General features: G+C 50.0%; 1 protein-coding gene across 1 annotated transcript; it reads right to left on the reverse strand.

Annotated features, from left to right (window-relative positions):
* Positions 1-493: 493 nt before the first annotated feature.
* SCAMP4 (secretory carrier membrane protein 4) lies at positions 494-18634 on the reverse strand. Its single transcript, XM_080633782.1, has 8 exons — positions 18557-18634; positions 14951-15020; positions 14143-14198; positions 11790-11918; positions 8447-8603; positions 5331-5432; positions 4272-4389; positions 494-3588 (listed from the first exon to the last, which is right to left on the reverse strand). Exons 3-8 carry the CDS (start codon positions 14147-14149, stop codon positions 3412-3414), a joined length of 690 nt encoding a protein of 229 aa, XP_080489908.1. The 5' UTR covers positions 14150-14198; positions 14951-15020; positions 18557-18634; the 3' UTR covers positions 494-3411.
* Positions 18635-20514: the final 1880 nt, after the last annotated feature.

The raw sequence follows: 20514 nt of genomic DNA on the forward strand, positions 1-20514 counted from the left end.
GTATCTCCATCAGCAACACAGTGGGATCGAGCGCACTCAGCAAGCTCAAGGACAACGCTGAACTGTATGGTATAAGTGACACACTGGGCAGAAAGGATGGGAGCCATCCAGAAGGAATGGGAACCTAGACAGGCTGGAACCTCATGGAGTTCAACAAGGCCAAGGGCAAGGCCAGGAGAAAGAGCTCAGTGCTAGTGCTTGGGAGATGGGACCTTCTCAGCACCACCCACACCTCTGCTCTTTGTTCCCTTCATAGGACATAATAGCAGCACCTTTTGTAAATGCTTATTGGGCACCTGTAAGAGTACAACGCACATTGTGCTGCTCTCACACCTGTCCCAGCACAGAGGATGAGCTTCAGCCATAAACATGCTGTTCTTTTAAAGGAAAGAATAAACAACATCAGGTGGGAGATACTGGAGGAAAACAGAGATTTCACCATTTCTCTCTGCCAGATCACTGTGGTTACCTAGGAACAGACACACTTCTCTGGTGCAGCCAGTTCCCATCAAGCACAGGATGAGCATTTATTGTCTTGTGATCAGGAGAAAAAAAAAACCACAAACAAACCTCAGAGCTCCACAAGTGACAGGAAACATTGCACACAGACACACCACGTGCCACAGAGCACAACCAGGAGCCAGGTCTAGGTTAATGGTGTTCGAAATCTAATGTAAACACTTAAAAATGTACAGAATCCCAAAGAAAAAAACCCAGCCCACCCCAAATATGCCACGGGTAGTTCAGGCAGAGTGTTGTCAGCTTTCTGGAATTACAGTTCCTGGCACTGAAGAGGATGGAGGGGGATGAAAGGTGGCAGATCTCATCCAGAGAGGTTCATCCAAGCTCTGTGGAGATCTTGGCAGTGTATATGAATGGGGCACGAGTTTGGTGTCCGGCTCCAACCATTTTAGTGGGCTCCTCTCTGGCATCAAGCATTTTCGACATGACTGGAGATGGGTACTTCAAAGCAGCCCCAAGGGGAAAAAAAACCCCAAGGAGAAGCAGGATGTGGAATCCCCAGCAATGCTTCTCTGCTTGGTTTCTCTGAAACCTCCAGCCTCACACACTAAAAAAGCACAGACACCAATTGCTTCTGAAGGACTTTAGCAAGAGGCTGAGGATGGCAAGGGGCAGGGCTGGAGGGAGCATGGCACTCTGGAGCATTGTGTTCCAGCTTCCAGGCATGGCCAGTCTTGGTTTAATGAGCCCCATTAAACCCTCCTGCTCCCCTGTAGTGCAGTCGTATTTCCAGGGAGTTAGTCGCCAGGCAGGCCTCCTACCATTGATGGCAAAGCAACAAAGAACACTTAAAATCACACTTGACACAAGACAAAGGCACCTAAAAGCTTGACAATGGGATCAGGTTGTGTTCTGGTAAGTTCAAGCACATTGCACATTCACAAGGCAAAAGCCCTCACGCTGTGTTCCCAGTTCATGGAACACCCAAGCATGAGGCAGGGGCTGCAGCAGGATGGTGCTCTGCCCTCTGGGTCACGGTCACTTTGGCCCTAGTACCAAACGTGTCACGCAGCCTCTGATCTGTTCTGCACTCAGTATTTACAGTGTGACACAGGAAAAGTTAATAGAGCAAATGGGGAGTTCTGCAGGGGCAGTGGGGAAGGAAGAGTGCTCCTTTGTGAACTATTAATTCTTTAGATAAGGCACATTTAGAGACAGTTTTCAAAAGATCACTTGCAAATCAGTTCCACTGAGCCAGGACAACCTCTCCGGCCCTTTCCAGGAGCCAAGGTTGTTTTCCAGTTACTCAGTGTGACTACAACACCTCTGGCAGCCTGTTGGCAGCCTCTGGGTCTGACCCAACAGGGTGCCCAACACCTTCCAAGCCTCTGCAATGGACCACTCTGTCCCTTACAGGACTATTGGCCAGAACTTTCAGAGCCAAAGACTTTGAACTCTCACTTCCTATAAAAAAATCTTGGGAATTGACCTTCCAGTTTTGATGTTTGAAGAAGTAAAATAATAAAAAGAAATTCACAGCAAGCTGTTGAAGGGGAAGAAAAAACTGCAGGATCTGCAGCAGGATCTGCTGCCTGGAGGACACGGGGGAATTGGATGGCTCAGACTCCAGGAGTCCTGATGTGCACGCACAGAACAGAGATGAATGATGAGATGGATGCTGCCTCTCAGGGAAAACAATCCCTGCCAGCAGCTCTACCCTCTCTCAAGCTGCTTCTTGGAGAAAGGCAAGAATCAGTCTCTCCCTGCTCATACATGGAAGGGAAGTGCTGCTGGCTACACAGACACAGACCAGGTCTGCCCAGTAACACCAGTTACAAGCACTAACAAGCTTCCCTTTGCCTACCACTGTGTGTTTGGATTTCAACTACATCAGCAGAAGGCAGATTGCAAACTATTCATTGTAATAGAATTATTCCAAATCCACAGTGGGGGCCCAGCACTGAGATCAACAACTATCTTGCATCTAGGGGGGGAGCTCAGAAAACAGGGTGTCCCAAAAGGGCACGATGTGTCTAGCAGGGCATTCCTTGGGTCAGCACAAAACCTGGCTAGCACAGAAGTGGAAGTTGGATGGTGCAGAGATCTCGTGCTGCCTACCTGTGATGGAGTGACCATCCCCCAGGCAGCCAGCTCCAAAGCCCAGCATCAGCCAGCTTCTCAGTAGTGTTCAGTGGGCTTTGAATCAGGCTTTTAGCGAGCAATCATTAACCAAATGAGATGAACCTGCACCTTTGAAGCACACAGATCCTTTTGGCAGCAGGGAAAACAAGACTTCTAGCATAACAATAGTCCTAGCCAGGCAAATGAGGACTCTTGTGGACTTCCCATCAGAACAACACTCACCCACAGCAAGCACCGTTATCTACAGGATTCTTCACCAGGGTGTGCAAGCAAATGAGGTTGTAGATATTACAATACCTTTGATATCACTAGTACCAAATAATTTAGGTGTTGTGTTTCCCTTACAGTGAAAAATTCCAGATTATTCATCCAGGAGAGTAAACACCAGTTGCTACTAATGCTCTGATTGCATTTGTTAAAGACGACTCAGGTAGTGGCAGCTGATGAAGACTGAGCAGGGAAGGCAGTAGGAGCAGTTGTGATAGTGTGGGGAAGCGAAGCCTCTTCACGTATGGTCACGAGAGGATTCCCTCAAACAAGGGCAGGGAATGGTTGGTTCCTCAGTCTGCAACGAGGCAAATACTGGTAATTCAACACAAACAAAAGACTTTCTGATAAGGCCGTGCAGTGCTCTGGAGGTGGCAGGGGCTGACAGCATCTATCTGCTGCAGAGATGAGGAGGCAAAAACCAAAAGAGTCCCCAAGGTGACTGGGGTGCTTGGGGAGGAATGCAAACGATCTTTTCCACTAACAATAATAAAAAAGACCAAAAAGAAGAGAATCCAGGCAGTTTGCAGCTCGTGCTGCTTAAGGCCATTGGTTTCCCGGGGGATAGTTGGGTACTGTGGGATACTCTGGCAGGCTGTTTCCAGAAAAATTGCTGTACTGGGCCTCCCTGCTGGGGGGGTTCCTCCACGTGCCGCTGTTCCACTCATCCTGAGCTTTCTGAAAGCTTCCACCAGCCCCTCGGTAGATTTTATGTACCTAATGGATGAAAGAGAGATCAAGAAGAAGATCAGCAACATGCACCCACACCTCTCCTCGAAAGAGCTGTAGCCACTTTGGTACTGCAGCGTGGATTTGCTTCTCTCTCTGTAAAGAGCTGTATTTCCATGGCACAAAAGCACTAAGACTGTAATAATACCGTGAACAGAGGTGCAAACTGATAGTATCAACCCAAGACTTGAACCCAGTACAGCTCCAAGTGTGGGATTCCGGTTGGGGATCCCAAAGCAAGGCCAGTGGGCTGAAACCTCTCTAGAACTGACACTGCTGCTTCAGCAGGGCTTCCACCTTCCCTCCTCCTCTGCCATCAACCTACTGAAGTGTTCCAGACCTACCTCCACATCCTGCTGAGAGAACCAAGGACCACTTCCAATCCTGCCAACCATTGCCCACTGCAGGCCATCTCAAGATGCTTCACCTTTACCATCAATGACCATCCTAATAAGCAATGAAGCTTGCTTCGAGTGCTGTGACATGGTGACAACATCCAGCCCCAGCTGCCTTGTGTTATCTGGACTTGTCCTCTAGATGAGACACCAACTGACTGCAGTATAAAACCTTCAAAGCAGTGATGCCTTACGGTGGCTGCTAAGCTGCCTGTTCACATCACTGTGATACAAAACGCAGATAGGCCAAATCAGAGACACATATAAAGCACCTACCCTTATAATGCTGACGAGCATCGCAACCGCTGACATCGTGAACATGATGGCAGGAAAGAGCATAAACACAGCAGCTGCAACGTTGGTGCTGAAGAAAGTAATGGCGGCCAACCATCCGCTGGAAGAAGCACAAATAAAGGAACAATATCATGATAACTCTCATTTTAAAGTGCCCTTATCACCAGAAAACGTGGTTACTCATACCCAGAAATTACAAGGTAGCTTCAAAGCTCTTGAGAATGAAAAGAACAATGAAGAAAATGGACAGGATTAAACAGAGCTCAGGCAGGTACTTCCCCAAGCCCCCAAATCTCACTCGCCAGCATCCTTCCCTAACCCAGCCTCAGCCCTGGGGACAGCCAGCTGCACAGACTTTGCAAAGAGCAGGTTTATTCCTAAGGTGCTTTTGGTTGTGCAAAGGTCATGTGTCCAGAGACCAGAATTGGGATCAGGGAACGTGAGGGCCCTATGATTTACACTGCATCTTTACTCCTCTGATGGTAATAACCAGGTAGGGCAACTGGAGAACACTGGAGAAAACAAAATGCTATATGGAGTGCTTGGACTTTCTGTTGTCGTTTCAGCAGCAATTGCTCTCAAGTGTCAACAGACAGGAAGTTAAAATGCCAAACAATTATAACATAACCAGGGACAGCCACTAAAGTCTCATTTATTTTGAGACAACTCTGACAATACTTCCTCTATAGGCCAACAGTGAGTCATCACACACTGCTCACCATGTGCTGTGAGCACATTGAGGGCAATGCTAAGAGAGGATCAGATGAATCTTGCCACTGGCTGGTTAAAAAGGAATGGGCATTGCAGGAAGATGCTAAAAAGGACAAGCAGGTAACAGATACCTGAGTTCTGTCAATACAGCAATGAAAACACAACTGTGTACCCCAAGAGGGCCACAGAGGAAACCAGAAAGCTTCTTCCGCTTCACCTTGTACAGACTCCCAACCAGTTTCTCAAAAGTTGATGGAAGCAGCCCACAGCCTGAAACTCTCAGGCCCGGGAGCTGAGTGCTGAGCTCCAGGGCGGAAGGATGCTGCTTACCAGGCTCCCCAGCCAGAGAATCCGATCGCCTGCAGGAGCGTGATGATGAACTGTGCACCAAAGATGAAGAAAAAGGCCATAAAATTAAAGGAGCTGTCTGACCTGTGGAGGAAGAGAGGAAGTGAGTGAGAGGGAGACGGGCACCTCACGTGGCTTTGCACCGGGTGTTTGACCCCATCACACACAAACGTGGTACCTCAGAAGAGGTCCCTTTGCAGCTGTGTACTTTGATGGCTACTCCTCTCTCCCTGGCAGTGAACGCACACAGACCTATGAATCATCAGTGCCTCATCTCTTCCAATAAGGCTGGCTCCTGCAATAGCTCTCCCAGAGTAATTGCATATATGATGACACAGGAGGAGAGACAGTCTCCAGCAGAACAGAGTGCCTGAATCATTTCTCTGACCACACATCTCAAGTCAGCACAGCCTGACACCTGAGCAGCTCAGCCACTAGAAAGGAGGAACAAGGGGGCTGAACACTGGCAGGCAGTGTCCCTATACATACGCTCATAGTGATAACCAAGCATGAGAATTCCAGCTGGGAATATCTCAGTGGCTGCTCATCATCACATTTATACACCCGTGGTTAATAATCCAGCACTGGGACATAATAGCAGGAAAAACAGCCACAGGAGGTACCCTGGCTGGGGAAATGCAGAAGCAGGCTTTGACATCTTTGCAGGCTCCACACCTTCAGGATGCACAGGCTGAGAGGATCCCAAATATGTGAGGTGCTTTAATTTATGCAGGTGTAACAGGCAGATGAACATGGACCCAAGGCAGCTGACCAGTTACTTTGAGGGTCTCTCTGTCATGGGTGCACTGGGCACTGTCCTGTCCTGCCCAAGTTTGGGCTCTGCCACAGAACTGCAGCAGAACATCTTCATCCCATTATCCCAGCTATGTCAGGTGCATCTAAGGCTTCCAAACTATCATTTTTAATGGTACAAACGATTCCCATTTTCTCAGGAACTCAAAGGGCCCATGATTTACAGAAGAGATTTACAGAAAACACTTCAGTTGCTTATGAGGCAGCTTAGTGCAAGGGGGAGTTTACAAAAGAGCTCCAGCCATTCCCAGCTCCTGCTTAAGCCCTGAAAGTATTGAAATCTTTATGATTTTATTATCATTTTCATGTTTATTAGTATTCTAATCCTAGCCCCTGCTGCCTAAAGGGATGAGGGAGGAAGGACCCCAGGCTCTGGAGAGGCCAAGCTGTGGACCCTGGCTAGTCTCAGACAAGTGGAAAAGCCTCCAGCCACTCCAAGCCACGTGTGTTGGCCAGAGATGCTGGGAAAGAAATCTGTATCCTTATGATCCCACCCTTCAAATATCACCTCAGCATACAGCAATGTGAAAGAAATACTTTAAACACGGCCTGTTCACAGGAGGGCCTATCATAATCCAATTAACAAGGATTAGGCTCGAAGCTGAGCCTTCAAACGCTCTTGCAACTACAACCTGAAAAAGCTGGAGGAGCCTTCGTTTGAAAGGATCTGTGGGAATTAGTGAGCATACCCAGAAAAGGTGATTTCAGCTCCAGCTTTCTGGTGCAGATTTGCAGCAGCTTTGCCCTAGCACCAAAGCTCCGCAGCTCATTTCATTCTGGGTGCAGATGTGTGACAAAGGCTTTCCAGAAGCATCCTCCCAGCACGAGGCCCAGGGTGGCCTGTGCCCAGAACCAGAGGCAGCGAGTGGCTCTACCCTCACTGTCCTCATCCACTGCTAGCTGTGATCCCCCAGTAACCTGCTGCCCCACTGCAGTGGTTTGCAAGCCTCTTCTACAACTGCTGTCAAAGATCTCTGGGCTTGCCAGGCTGTCCCTAGGCCTTATTCTCTTTTTAACTGTAGAAGTCTTTACACAGAATAACCTTGGGGACCTTTCAGAATTCAGCTGCATAAATGCATGCAAGCAACATTAAAGAAATCATTAGAAACTGTCCTTGGGAAGCCCAGAGGAGGTCAACGGGGAGGAGTGATTTCTCCCAGACTTCAGAATGGAAATTGCTCTTTGCAGCACTTGGAGGCACTCAGGCTTCTGAACTACGGATGGGGACAAACCCCCAGCTCCAGAGGGCAAGAGTTCACAGCTGGTATTTTCATGTCTTAAAACTTTCAGAGTAATCCAACCCAGTGGCCTTCCATCTCCACCAGAAGGAATCCTCCCCTGTGCTCCCTGAGGCAGTCACTGGTGGGTTAAGTCCCACCAGCACAAATGCCCCGTGCTGTTGGCATACAAAACATATATTCAGAAGAACATTTAAACAACTAATTCAGCATGTACCGAATCGATAGGGCCCCACCTGCCAACTCTAACCCTGTCAACTGCTTCTGCTGTAATTTAAAGCAACTCCTTCCAGTATCTGGTGAATAATCAAAATCCAGAGTATTCTGGTAATGGGGTACCAGAAAGAGATTCACCTTCAGAGCCCAAATCCCTGACTGGGGTCTGGGGTCTGCTGGTGACCTGCAGTGTGACATGGGGAAGTTCTCTCCCTCCTCTGTGTCAGGCTGGAAACTGCTTGGGACCTTCACGGCTCTGACAAGCATCATGTATTGCCATGTGAATGATGCCTTGTGATCCACAGTGAGATGAGCAAATGCAAATGTCAGTAATTAAAGTGAAAATGTGGCATGGCTTTAAATAGTTGTGGAGTTTCAGAAGGGCTCGCTCCAGGGAACTGCTTTTATCTAGAAAGCAAAGCAGCCAAGCTCTCAAATACCTAGAGACAAACCCCACCAGAGTGCTCAAAAACTAATAACTTAATAGTTTGCCATCAAAATAAACCTCAGCGAAGCTTTAACAAATTAACATCTATCTTAATGCTACCCTGATATGAGGCTGCTGCTAAGCTTGAGGTATTTAAGTAAAATCTGAATTTCATCCTCATGGAAGTGGCAAACCACTCACTGCTGCCCACCTCCAACCCGAGGCAGGTGACCTTCAGTCCTACGTCTAGCATTGAGAAGTAGCCACGTTCTTCTTCAGTTTGAAAGTAACCAAGACATTCAGACATCAAGTCCTTAACTTTATCCCATACAGAGCTCTCCCCAGCAACATCTCTGTCTCCCAGAAGAAACTGAAACTAAACCACCTTGTGGGCCTCTACTCACCGAAAGGCTTTGTAGGCAGGTCGGAACCAGCAGACGTAGCCACAGGGACTGAAGAGGATAAGCCAGAGGATGGCCAGACCAAAATTGACCCCGTAGCCTCCTCCGATCCACCATGCCAGGCACGCAATGATATTCACTACCAGTGTGATGCAGTAAACTGGAATAGGGACAGAGGAAAGAACATGAGTTGTGCAGTTCCACTTCTTCACGCAAAAAGGAAACAAAAACCCGGAATTACAATAGGAAGGGTCCATGCTGCAGTGGGAAACCCAAGCCCAGTAATGCAGCCGCCCCCAGGGAGGCTCAGGATCCTGCATAACCCCAGGAGCTGGCAGCAGAGACACGTCCATTTCCTGAGGGAGTGCTGCGGCAGAAGGATGAGGAAACTCTTTTGGGACCTGCCAAAGGATGGGTAGCAAAGAGGGTGAGCAATACAAGACTCAGGCAGGTATTATGATGACTTATGAGCAAGGTTCAATCCTCACTTGGAGCAAAACCCCTTTATGAGAGGAGAGGGGTGTAAAACACTGCCCTGCACCCAGCCTCAACGTGACTTTGGTTTCTGTGCTTGCTGAGGCTGCCTCAAGAGCTCTTACAGAGCCAGCACACTGCTTGTGGGCTCACTCTCTGCTTCCCTGAGCCTCCGAGGAAGCCTGGAAGTTAACTTCAGGGCTTGAAAGTGCTGCCTTGAGCAAGGGAGAAAGCAAACTCCAATTAAGCTGAGAACATGGGACCATAGGGGTGGCTTAAAGGCCTTTTCACAAAAAGGAATAGTTGACAACGGCCCCCAGAGCAAACTAGCGCCGGGCTAAGTAGACACGAACAAAGTGATGCTGCTCCCCCCTTTCCCTGAAGCTGATCATCACTGCAGATGGGGGCTGCACACTTCTGAGCTTTGCAGGTGACCTCCATGCCAGAGGCTCTCTGCTTTCCTCCATGTGCTTCTCTTAGTGCCCCAGGGACTCCCTGCAGGTGTCCTTGCATCCCTCAAGCTCTGCCAGTGTCAAAGGGGCTTGGCACAATTACAAGCTCCTGCTCTGGAAAACAGATGACAACTCTTAAAAACTTTGTGGTAGCCTGTGAGAGTGCTGAGGCGCTGGCCCAGGGTGCCCAGAGAAGCTGTGGCTGCCCCATCCCTGGCAGTGTTCAAGGCCAGGTTGGACACAGGGGCTTGGAGCAAGCTGCTCCAGTGGAAGGGGTCCCTGCCCGTGGCAGGGGTTGGGACTGAATGAGTTTTAAGGTCTCTTCAACCCAAACCAGGCTGGGATTCTAAGAACCTCTATCAGTTAGCACACAAAAAATGAGAAGGCAGAGGGTCCAAGACCCTTGGGTCCCACTTGGTGATGAGCTCACAGTAACACTTTAGGCCCTGGCCTCATTTATTCAGTCAAAATTAAATCCCTGCCTGCCTTTCACCCATGGGAAGTGCACATGCTCTGCCCATTCCTTGCTTCACTGCACGTGGTGCCCTGCATCATGCCTGCACGTCATGGTCCAGCCTGGCCCCTCCTTCTGACTTCTATTTCCTCCTCTTGGCACAGACCCACCTGCCTCCAGCAGCCACGGGACCGCTGAACAACTACAAGGTTTTGTGGTTGTAAATTAATATTGATAACAGTTGGGAGACTCTAGGGTGATAACATTGATCCCAGCTGCTGCCTCTGACACACACATTACAGGAGACTTACAATCAAACACTGTTTTACTACAAAGAAAACTTCTGCTGAGTAGCTAACAAGGCTTTTTGTATGCAGTGGTTTAGATGTACCTAAATATTGGTGGGGCAAAGGAAGAATTTTAATGATTTCAACTTCATCTACACAGTAATCAGCTGTAATTCTCCACATTTTTCATTTTCAGAAGTCATTTATTCTCCAAAAGCTACTTAATGGAAAAACCAAAGCCACCAAGCCAAGAGCACCCAGCAAGTTTGAAGGAACTGGTGATTCCCCCAGGTAGGAGTTTGTTCTCCAGCAGTGGGAGCTCTGGTACAGGTTTCCTCAACTCACCACCCACCTTCATAAGAGGTTCACATCCAACTCACCAGCATTCAACCTTCTAGCAACGACTTTTATGTTTCTATCTTCAACAGCAGCATTTTCTTCTTTACTGCCTTCCTTCCTATGTGTCTCTCTCCATCCTATCCCAAAAAGTCAGGGAGACCCCAAAAGGAAGCCTGCTGCAGATGGGAATTTCCCACTCCTGGTGAAAATGCCAGGTCCCCCCAGCCATGGGCTCATGTCCCAAATGGCACCTTTCCAGCCTGCCATTAACTGGCATGAGGGACGCTTTGTCTAGGGAGAGCCACAGACAAAGGCAGCTTTACAGCATGCAACGTTTCAGCAGTTAGTCTGAAGGGACAAGCAGCTTCTTCAGGCAAGAAAATTACAGAGCTCATTTCAGCCTCTCTAAATAACGAAAGAACAATAGAGGGATAGATTATTCCATTATTTATGCACCCAAATCTCTCTCGTACACACATCCTATGCATCGGGAATAAAAGCCATGCCACCAAACGCCTAGCTGGCAGAAAACAAGCTTTCCTTCAGTGAGAAGGGTAAAAAAGGATGACAAGCATTTTGGGGGAAAAACGATAAGCAAGGCAAAAGGATTTTTAATCTTCCAAAGCCTTCCCTGTGCTTTTCCAGATCTGCCCCACCATTTTTCATCCCATTTCATTCCTTGGAGAAGAACGGTCAATTTTCATGACTGGCTTTTGAACAGCTAAGCCTGACGAGAAGAGCTCAGAGCCAGGAGGTCTGTTCAGGCTGAGTATCAGCAAAGCACCAGCTGTGACCAAGAGGATCAGCACCCTTCTCCAGCAGGCCAGGGAATGCTTTGTGGCCTTGGATAGCTAAGGAAGAGACAGTGTATGGCTAGAGACACTGCTTCAGTCGGGAAGGGAAACCTGTGGATGGCACAGACAAGGGGGAATTTTACCCCTCCCTATAGCTAAGCATATGGGCCACATTTTCTTGTCTAAAATTCTCCCACTCATCTTTAGGTGAATTGGGAATTACTTTAGGAGGGCTATTTTTGGGGAGTAAAACATCACTTAACATTAACAAAGGTATTAGATGTGGTCTGCTTTCTTCTTCCTCAAGTTTACTAACAGACTTTTCTAGCACCCACACTCTCTCTCCAACAGCTTCTCTGTGGCAAAGATTCAAGGCACAGCAGCTTCAAATTTGGGCCTAAAGTTGTTTTACAGTATTCTAAGAGGAATCACTGTTTCTCAACAACTAATTGCAGTCAAAACTTTAAAGCAGGTAAGTCACTGAGATCTATGGGGTTTTTACTACATACATATGTTTTCCCAGCACAGATTTCTTATTCAACTTACAGATCCATACGTGGTAGATTCTCTTCACCAGAGACTGATAATCGATGGGAATTTCATCAGCAAAATTCTGGTAGAAACATGGCTTCAGCGGGATGAACTTAGGGAGTGGTGGGAAGTTATTCACCTTTTCTGCAACACAGAACACAGAGGTTAGCTGAATGCAGAAACATTCTGAGGGATGAGCAACAGCCTCTGCACCTTTCCAGTACACACCCTTTAAACCTCAGGTTGAGGGGACTCATAAAAATGAAGAGGAACCATGGCTCTGGCCATTCACGTTACTCACTGCAGCCTGTTCATCCTCACCCTGGGGACCAAACCTTTGGTTCTTCCTCAGCAGTGAACAGCAGCGCATGCAAGGCTTGGAGTGAGGAACAGAAACGAGCTAATAAGTAACATGTGGATTGGATACCTTTACACATCCGTGTAAAGTTGTGCCAAATGTGCTGCAAGACCAAAACCTTCAAGTAAGCCCCAGGGTGAGGTTCCTCACGAAGGGGGAGATGCCAGCAACATCTGGGGAAACAAACTGCTCAGAGATGTTGAGTTCCAACCTCAGAAAACCAAAGCACGAGAAAAGGCTGGCAATTGCCCAGACAAGAAGATTGACCTTCAGACACAAGCTCCGAGTAAGTAGGTTTGCTGGTGCATGGGTCAGGCCTTAGGACCTATAATAGCTATGTCTCTGTAACAGTAGGAAAAGGTGCCTTTGGGAAGCATCTCAAATTGGAATTTAGCACTCAGACATCATCCCGTTCAGGGAAGACAAGTCAGGTGTCAGGGATGATTTTGTTGTGACAAGACTCATTAAAAGTCAAGTTTTTCTGTCAGGTTAAGCCCCAGGAAAGAAATAAATGGACAAAACCTAAAAAAAAGCTTTGCATGCAGATACAATAAATCAGCAAATGCTGACAAAAGTGAGATGGTGAAGAAAGCCTTACCTTCGAAAGAAATTGGGGTTTAAAATCAAGTCATTAAATGCCTATGGCCTCTGTATTTAAGCTGCCATCAGCTTCCAGCCAGATGCGCAGATTTGGGGTGTATATGTGCCTGGATGTGTGTTTCTACATGTTAGGGAATGTTTGCTCTTGCCTTCCAGTGCTGATTGAAGTCTGATTCCAGGGCATTGGGACTAATTGTCTCTAGTCTACTTCAGCCCCAGTAAACAGAATTAAAAACAACCAGAGGAGGAGATGAAGAATGTCCTGGGAAAACCTCCAAATGGCACAGAAGACAAGAGGAAATGTCTGAACAAGAACTGTCAGCACAAGAGTTCCCCTTCTCTTGCCATTATCTCTGCGTGAAGAGATATTTTGCAGGAGCAGCTCCTGAGCCTCATTTGAAGGTTGGCAGGGAAGAATCTAAAGCTGCTTTAGGAAAGAAAAGGCTTTTCTTCATGCAAAGGACACGCATATTTTCACACAGAAACCATGAGGAGGAGAACGCCCACTGTGAGAACATCAGAGCTAAATATGGAATCCTGCCTGAAGTCACCAGCCCAGTTTGGCTTTTCAGTAGACTTTTCCTTATAAAAATAAACACAAAGTCTTCTGTGGCTCCTCACCCATCTCCACTCAATGCATTTCACATTGAGATTCCTCCTAAAGCTGGCATTAGTTACTGGTTAACAGATACTGCTGACCCCATCACAGGTAGTGCGGATGCCCCATGGCTGCTTCAAAGTCCATAGGAAGTTTTGGTCTCCTGAGCACTCATTTTCTGTTTGCTATAAACACCTAATGGGCTTTCTCCTGCATTGTCTGTCTCAGCAGCCTAGGAAAGAACATACCAATGCTGGATCAAAGGAATGGAAGGGGCAAAGCTTTTGAAGCTCTCTGGGGAAGTCAATATGACCAAATACAACTGAGAGAGGTGGGCTTGTTCTGCCTGGAGAAGGCTTCAGGGAGACTTTAAAGCAGCTCCCAAAGCCTAAAGGGGCTACAAGAAACCTGGAGAGGGGCTTTGGACAAGGGCCTGTAGGGACAGGCCAAGGGGAATGGCTTGAACCTGCCAGAGGGGAGACTGAGATGAGCTCTTAGGCAGAAGCTCTTCCCTGTGAGGGTGCTGAGGTGCTGGCACAGGGTGCCCAGAGAAGCTGTGGCTGCCCCATCCCTGGCAGTGTTCAAGGCCAGGTTGGACACAGGGGCTTGGAGCAAGCTGCTCCAGTTGAAGGGGTCCCTGCCCGTGGCAGGGGTTGGAGCTGGAGGAGCTTTAAGGTCCCTTCCAACCCAAACCAGGTGGGGATTCTGTGATTTTAAGATTAACTGAGCAAAGGACAAGCAGATTTTCCAACAATCACCTTTTTTTAAAATTTTCTTTTCTCCCTCCATTGCCATATTTTGAGATCTCTTACCTGCCATTTCTATTGGGAGTGTGCTCTAGTGAAGCTTCAGACAGATAGTAACAGATCTATGGAAGAAAGAAAATCAGATCAGCACAATACCTAAAGGGGTCCAACATGAAATCTGGAGAGGGACTTTTTACAGAGGCATGCAGTGACAGGCCAAGGGGAATGGCTTTAACCTGCCAGAGGGGAGACTGAGCTGAGCTCTTAGGCAGAAGCTCTTCCCTGTGAGGGTGCTGAGGCGCTGGCACAGGGTGCCCAGAGAAGCTGTGGCTGCCCCATCCCTGGCAGTGTTCAAGGCCAGGTTGGACACAGGGGCTTGGAGCAAGCTGCTCTAGTGGAAGGGGTCCCTGCTATGGCAGGGGTTGGAGCTGGAGGAGCTTTAAGGTCCCCCCCAAACCAAACCATTCCATGGTTCTGAATCAGTAACCCATAGACCCTCCCAGAACCAGGAGCATCACCGATGCAGTTTGATAGGTTGTGAGCCCAGGGTTCCCACTACAAATTGTTCATCTCCAGTTGCCCAAAAAGCAGTGGAACCTCACAGAAAGGATCACAACTCCTCCTTGTTCATATGAAGCCCCACCTGGTAGCATCTCATTCAACACAACCCCACTGTCAACTACTTTTAAGGCTTGTTTTATTCAGCAGCAAACATCTGTGCTCTTAGCAGTACCTGGCAAAGGCTGAAGACGAACAGAGAGCCACTGCCAGAACACATGTACCTTCTGGCTGCAGCCAGACAAGCTGAGACAGACAGGTCTGGGTGGGACCCAGCAAAGCCCATATACTGGAAGAGAAATTTGCACAAGCTCACCAGACTTAATGCCTCATTTAGGTGTTGAGATGATGTGTTGGCTCCTGGCTCTCTGTGGACCTTCCCACTGCTGAAACGAACAGATAATCACCGTTAGCCAGGAAGTCGGCTGTTAAAAGAGAATCAGCTGGGACACAAACCCCATCAACCTCATTACTTTCATAATTCTGCACAAACCCTTCTTTTTAAATGCAGATTCATTCTTCCTGTCACCACCACTGGACATGACCATCACTCTGGAAGAATCGAATCATGCAAAGTTTACTCAGCATCAGCCATGTTGCTGATTTTGGCAGAGCTGATCACACAGATGAAAGCCGCAAAGGTCTGTGCTGAGCTTTGATTCTACCCCTTCTTCCTAAGGATAAAGACATCATGTGCCCCTACCTGCAAATCCCAGAATTCTACAAACCAACCCCCTAATCCAGCACTACAGGACTGCCAAGAGTTATCCAGAATGAAGGAAATCTAGACTGAAAACTGCCCCTACAAAAACACAACAAACACCCCATGCTGCTGCCAGCACTGAGGTCAGAATAGCTGCACTGTATCCAAAGCCCCTGGGATTTACAGCAGCTCGTTCCCCTTTCCTGCACCTCTGTGCCCCATGCATGGTTTGCAGGTTGCAGAGTTTACGCTGGCACAATTATATTGTTGGGGTTGAATTTACTTTCCTTTTTAACTGAGCTGCTGGAGCACAGTCCTTGGTGGAAACAATGGCACTCTGATGAGAAGTGCCACCTGTGCAGGCAGCTTATTCTTCCTGTAGGTAGAGATACAGTTATATATAAGCTTAACTATGTCTACAGAGAGGATAACACATTAGTTTGCCTGTACCGGTTTAAAGCAAGCAATAGAGTGTGGACAGGATTGCTATGGCACCCGTGAGCTGCTCAGGGCTAGGGCACTCCCTGGGGAACGTCGCAGCCTCTGCCTTTCACACAACACACACAGAAAATTTCCCTGTGTAGCCTAAACAACTTCAAGTCAAGCTCCAGCTGTAAGGTCCTGGCATAAGGAAACAGATTCACAGCAAATACAGGTGCATAAACAGGTATCACCGACCACACATGAATTTGTGCAAGATACATCTAAACAAACTCTCTACTTACTGGATCGGTTTGTATTTAACTGGGAAGAGAGAAAACCCAACATCCCGCGCTTCAGAGATTTCTTCATCTATAACCCACTATGGGGAATGAGGGAAAAACCACACATACCCCAAGGAAACCAGGGTGTGTGAAGTGAGCTTCCTTTTCCCACTGTGCTCATGCGCCGTCAATGAATAGCTCTAAAGCTTACAGGCCAAGGCACATGACTCACAAGAGCCCACTGGAGACAGTGGGAGCTTTTCTTCCCCAGTGTTTCAAAGACAAAACTGCCCTGTCTCATTTTAAGGGACAGCGCTTCCCTTTTAAACCCAGACGCGAGTGCAAGCAGCAGTTTTTCTAGGCAGACAATGACACCATGACTTGGGAGTGTGATTTCTGTGTGAAACACGTTTCCCCAGCTGAGATGAGGGAGGATTCTGTGAGTGAATGCCCGCAGCAGGCTGCTGAGGCACACAATATGAACGCATGGATGTTGCTATTTGTTTAGCCTGTCAATATTAAACAGTCTCCTACAAGAGAGGAAGGTGGTAGGAGACATACATAAAGGACAGACCAAAGGGAGAGTTCTGAAAGGGAAGTGGGAGAGCTGAGCTCTGCCATAAACCTGCCTGGTGACCTAAGACCAGATTTACAAGACACCGGCTCCTCTCATGCCACCTGCAGCCAAACTCATCCCGACAGCCTATGCTTTCCATGCAGCAAAATCCACCAGCTTCTCAAGTCTTGCTTTAGGCTATTTGCAGTACTGCTTTTATGTTTTCATTCTGGTACGATGAATGTGGTGAGGTCAAGAGCTTCTACGCAGATCTGTCCCCAAGGGTTTAATCCAGAAGCAAATCGAGGGGCAGGATCTGTACATAACAGCAACAGCAGAAGAGCTTGCCAACACTCCCTCATAAGACAGTGATTTAATGATTAGAGCACAAGCATTATAAGAAGACCTGGGCAAAACACACATCTCCTGAAGCGCTTCAAGCTAGAGAGAGCAACCACCAGAGCCAGGCTTCCGGAAAAGCAAATGCCCTAAAAGCAAAGGCACCTGCAGGGATCTGGGAGATGTGGATTTGAAACCACCAAGCTCAGCAGAGAATGAGCTCAGCCTCCAGTGCTCCCAAGACAAGCCAATGCCTTGCTCGTATCCCTCTCCAGGTGCATTTAAAAACAAAGTGGTGACTCTGCCCTGGTTTTAAGAGAAAAGGCTGGGTTTGAGTCTCATTCGGATGCTCACTCTTGTCAGGACAGCCCAGAGAGCCCAAGGCAGCAGAGGTCACACCCTACAAGACACCAAAATGCTTGGCTCAGCTTTGAGCCTAGACTTTGTAGAGCTATGGCAGCACTGCTGCTGAGAAACTGCACAGGAAACAATGAAGTTAGCAGGGTCAGTGTCCTCCCGCGTCAGCCTGACGCACAGCTCCATGTTACCAGAGCATCCTGCCTGCACAGGGTATTTTGCTGCCTCCCGTTCCCCCATCCTGGCGCAGATGGGCAGAAGCCTTGATAAGGTACTACAGAACCCACAGCAGACAAACACTGACATTGGTACAACTGCTTCAGAAGCAAAGCTTGGTGGCTCAGGGTCAGAACTGCAGAAGGCTCAAGAAGCATTCATGGCTGCATTGGATGGGGATTCGAGCAACCTGGTCTAGTGGAAGGTGTCCCTGCCTGTGGCAGACGGCTGGAACTCGATGATCTTTAAGGTTCCTTCCAACCCAAACTATTATACCTATATAATATATATATATATATATAAAAGACAGAAGGCACAAAACAGACATACTTAGGACACAAACCTATTCCACCACTTGGACTGGCCTCACACTAAACACCTGGGCTGCAAACAGCAGCACCAGGATTTCCATCACACACACGAACTTCCCCAGCTGGAGCCTGCGTTTACCCAGCCTTGTCCCCTGGGTGCCCCGGCTTCTCCTGAGACCCCCAAGCACCGGCCCTGGTGTCCCGGTGGATGCCTCACAGGGCCCGGGCAGATTCCCGAGCACCCTCCGGAGCGGATGGAGCGCAGCGGGGTGCTCCCAGCTCCCGCCCGGTCGGCAGCAGCCTCCATACCCCCGCCGCCATGCTCGGGGGACACGGGGACCCCAGCGCCCTCGGCGGGGCCGCCTGCAGCACAGCCCGCACACGCTGGCCCCGATCGCTGCTCCCACCAGAGCTGACCCCAATCCCGCTCCTCACCAGGGTTGGTCCCGATTCCTCCCCACACAAGCGCCATCCCCCCAGGACCTGTCCCCGATACCTCCCCAAGCAGCCCCTCTCCTCTCCATCACCCCTTACCGCTGTTGTCCTCAGCGCTGCCCCCTTTGCCCCCGCTCTGCCGGGACACCCCCACCCCGGCAGGCCCCGTAACAGAGCTAGGGTAACTCTGCCACCGCCCGCCCCTCCTGGGGCAGGCCGAGGCACCGCGGCACACCCGGTCCCCCCCCGACCCCAGCTCCCCTCATTGCCCCCCGAGGCTCAGCCCCGATCCGGCGCTCACCGCGCTCCCCTCAAGCAGCAGCGTCAGACACCAGCTCCCGCGGGCTCGGCGCGGGGCGCGCTGGGAAATAGAGTCCCGGCAAATGGCCGAAGGCCCGGCGCGCCCCGCGGCGCGGACTACACTTCCCAGCGTGCCCCGCAGCACGCCCCTCCCACACATCACGTGAGGGAACAGCCGGGACGGAGCTTGCTACGGCGGCCGGGAGGGACGGGGGTTGTCACGGGAGGGAGGTGGGGCCGGCGGGGCCAGTTCTGTGCGGAGCTGGGCATAGAATCACAGAGTGAACCGGGGCTGGAGAAGACCATGGAGAGCATCAACCATTGCCAGCACTGCCAAGGCCACCCCTAACCCATGGCACTGAGGCCTCGTCTCCACGCTGTGTGAACCCTTGCAGGGACGGTGCCTGCAGCCCTGCCCTGGGCAGCCTGTTCCAATGCCTGAGCACCCTCTGGGGCAGGAATTGTTCCTCAGCTCCATCTAAACCTGCCCTGGTGCAGCTTGAGGCCGGTTCCTCTTGTCCCATCCCTTGTTCCTTGGGAGCAGAGCCCAGCCCCTCCTGGCTCCATCCTCCTCTCAGACACTTGTAGGGAGCCATCAGGTCCCCCCTGAGCCTTCTCTTCTCCAGACTGAACCCCCCAGGTCCCTCAGCCCTTCCCCATCACACTGTGCTCCAGGCCCTGCACCAGCTCCATTGCCCTTCTCTGGCCCCACTCCAGCACCTCAATGTCTCTCTTGCAGTGAGGGGCCAGAACTGAGCACAGGACCCGAGGCGCGGCCTCACCAGTGCCCATTGCAGGGGCACAGGCACTGCCCTGGTCCTGCTGGTCTCAGGTCTTCATCACCCCATCCCCTCTGTACCCTTTCACACCAAGCACAGCGCTGGGGGGGTGCTGCCACCCTGCTGGTGCTCTGGGTACACAGCGGGTTTGGGACAGGGTTGCCCTGTCACAGGGGACGCGCCAGCACCGAGCTCCTCCTGAGCCGCATGCGGGCTCCATCTCCAGCAGCATTACAGCAGCCAGCAGCCAGCTCTCGCCACAGCTTGGCTCCAGGGTTAGTTACAACAGTTCAGAGGATCATTACATTATGCTTGAGCAAACGCTGAGGCCTTCACACCACAAGTCCCTGAAATACAGGTCTTGGGGCTCACTGCTTGTGTTCAGCCCCAGCTTTGCTGGGGTTTGCTCCCCAAAACAGGCACACGCAATGGCACTGGCTGCAGTATGGGCCAGCTGGGCAGATGTTCTGGGAGGCCTCCTGTCTCCATCCATTGAGAAACATCACCCAGGGAGACCTTAGAGCAGCTCCAGTGCCTAAAGGGGCTGCAGGAAACGTGGAGAGGGGCTTGGGACAAGGGCCTGTAGGGCCAGGCCAAGGGGAATGGCTTGAACCTGCCAGAGGGGAGACTGAGCTGAGCTCTTAGGCAGAAGCTCTTCCCTGTGAGGGTGCTGAGGCGCTGGCCCAGGGTGCCCAGAGAAGCTGTGGCTGCCCCATCCCTGGCAGTGTTCAAGGCCAGGTTGGACACAGGGGCTTGGAGCAAGCTGCTCCAGTGGAAGGGGTCCCTGCCCGTGGCAGGGGTTGGAGCTGGAGGAGCTTTAAGGTGTCTTCCAACCCAACCCATTCATTATCACAAACACGCGGGGAATATTTTAGCTATAAACCAGTAGAGGTCACTCCGCCCCAGTAAATCCAGCGCTACTGGAGATGTGTGGCCAACAGTAAGGGTAAGGTAGTGCTTACTGAGCGAAGGTGATGGGCGGTGGGATGGCAAAACCCAAGGACGGGGATATCAGGCACTAAGGTCCCCCCAATACAAGGCAGCTCCCGTCCTCGCTATGCCCCATGTGGGACGGACACACTCGGGTGGTCCCATCCTGCCACTTCTTGGTGTTTGGTGTTCCAGGGTCCTGCAGAGTCCGTTCACCCGCTGATGTTAACACTGGAACTGAAGGTTCATT

The sequence above is a fragment of the Psittacula echo genome, assembly GCF_963264785.1.
Source record: "Psittacula echo genome assembly, chromosome: 24".
Classification (NCBI taxonomy): Eukaryota; Metazoa; Chordata; class Aves; order Psittaciformes; family Psittacidae; genus Psittacula; species Psittacula echo.

Bases quoted from the DNA above. Each gene is read 5' to 3' on its own strand.
- SCAMP4 (XM_080633782.1), bottom strand. The intron at 5,433-8,446 runs GTGAGTAGAGGC...CTTCCTCCACAG, and splicing joins CCTGCCTACAAAGCCTTTCG to GTCAGACAGCTCCTTTAATT. The intron at 4,390-5,330 runs GTAAGCAGCATC...TGCTTCTTCCAG, and splicing joins TTCTCTGGCTGGGGAGCCTG to CGGATGGTTGGCCGCCATTA.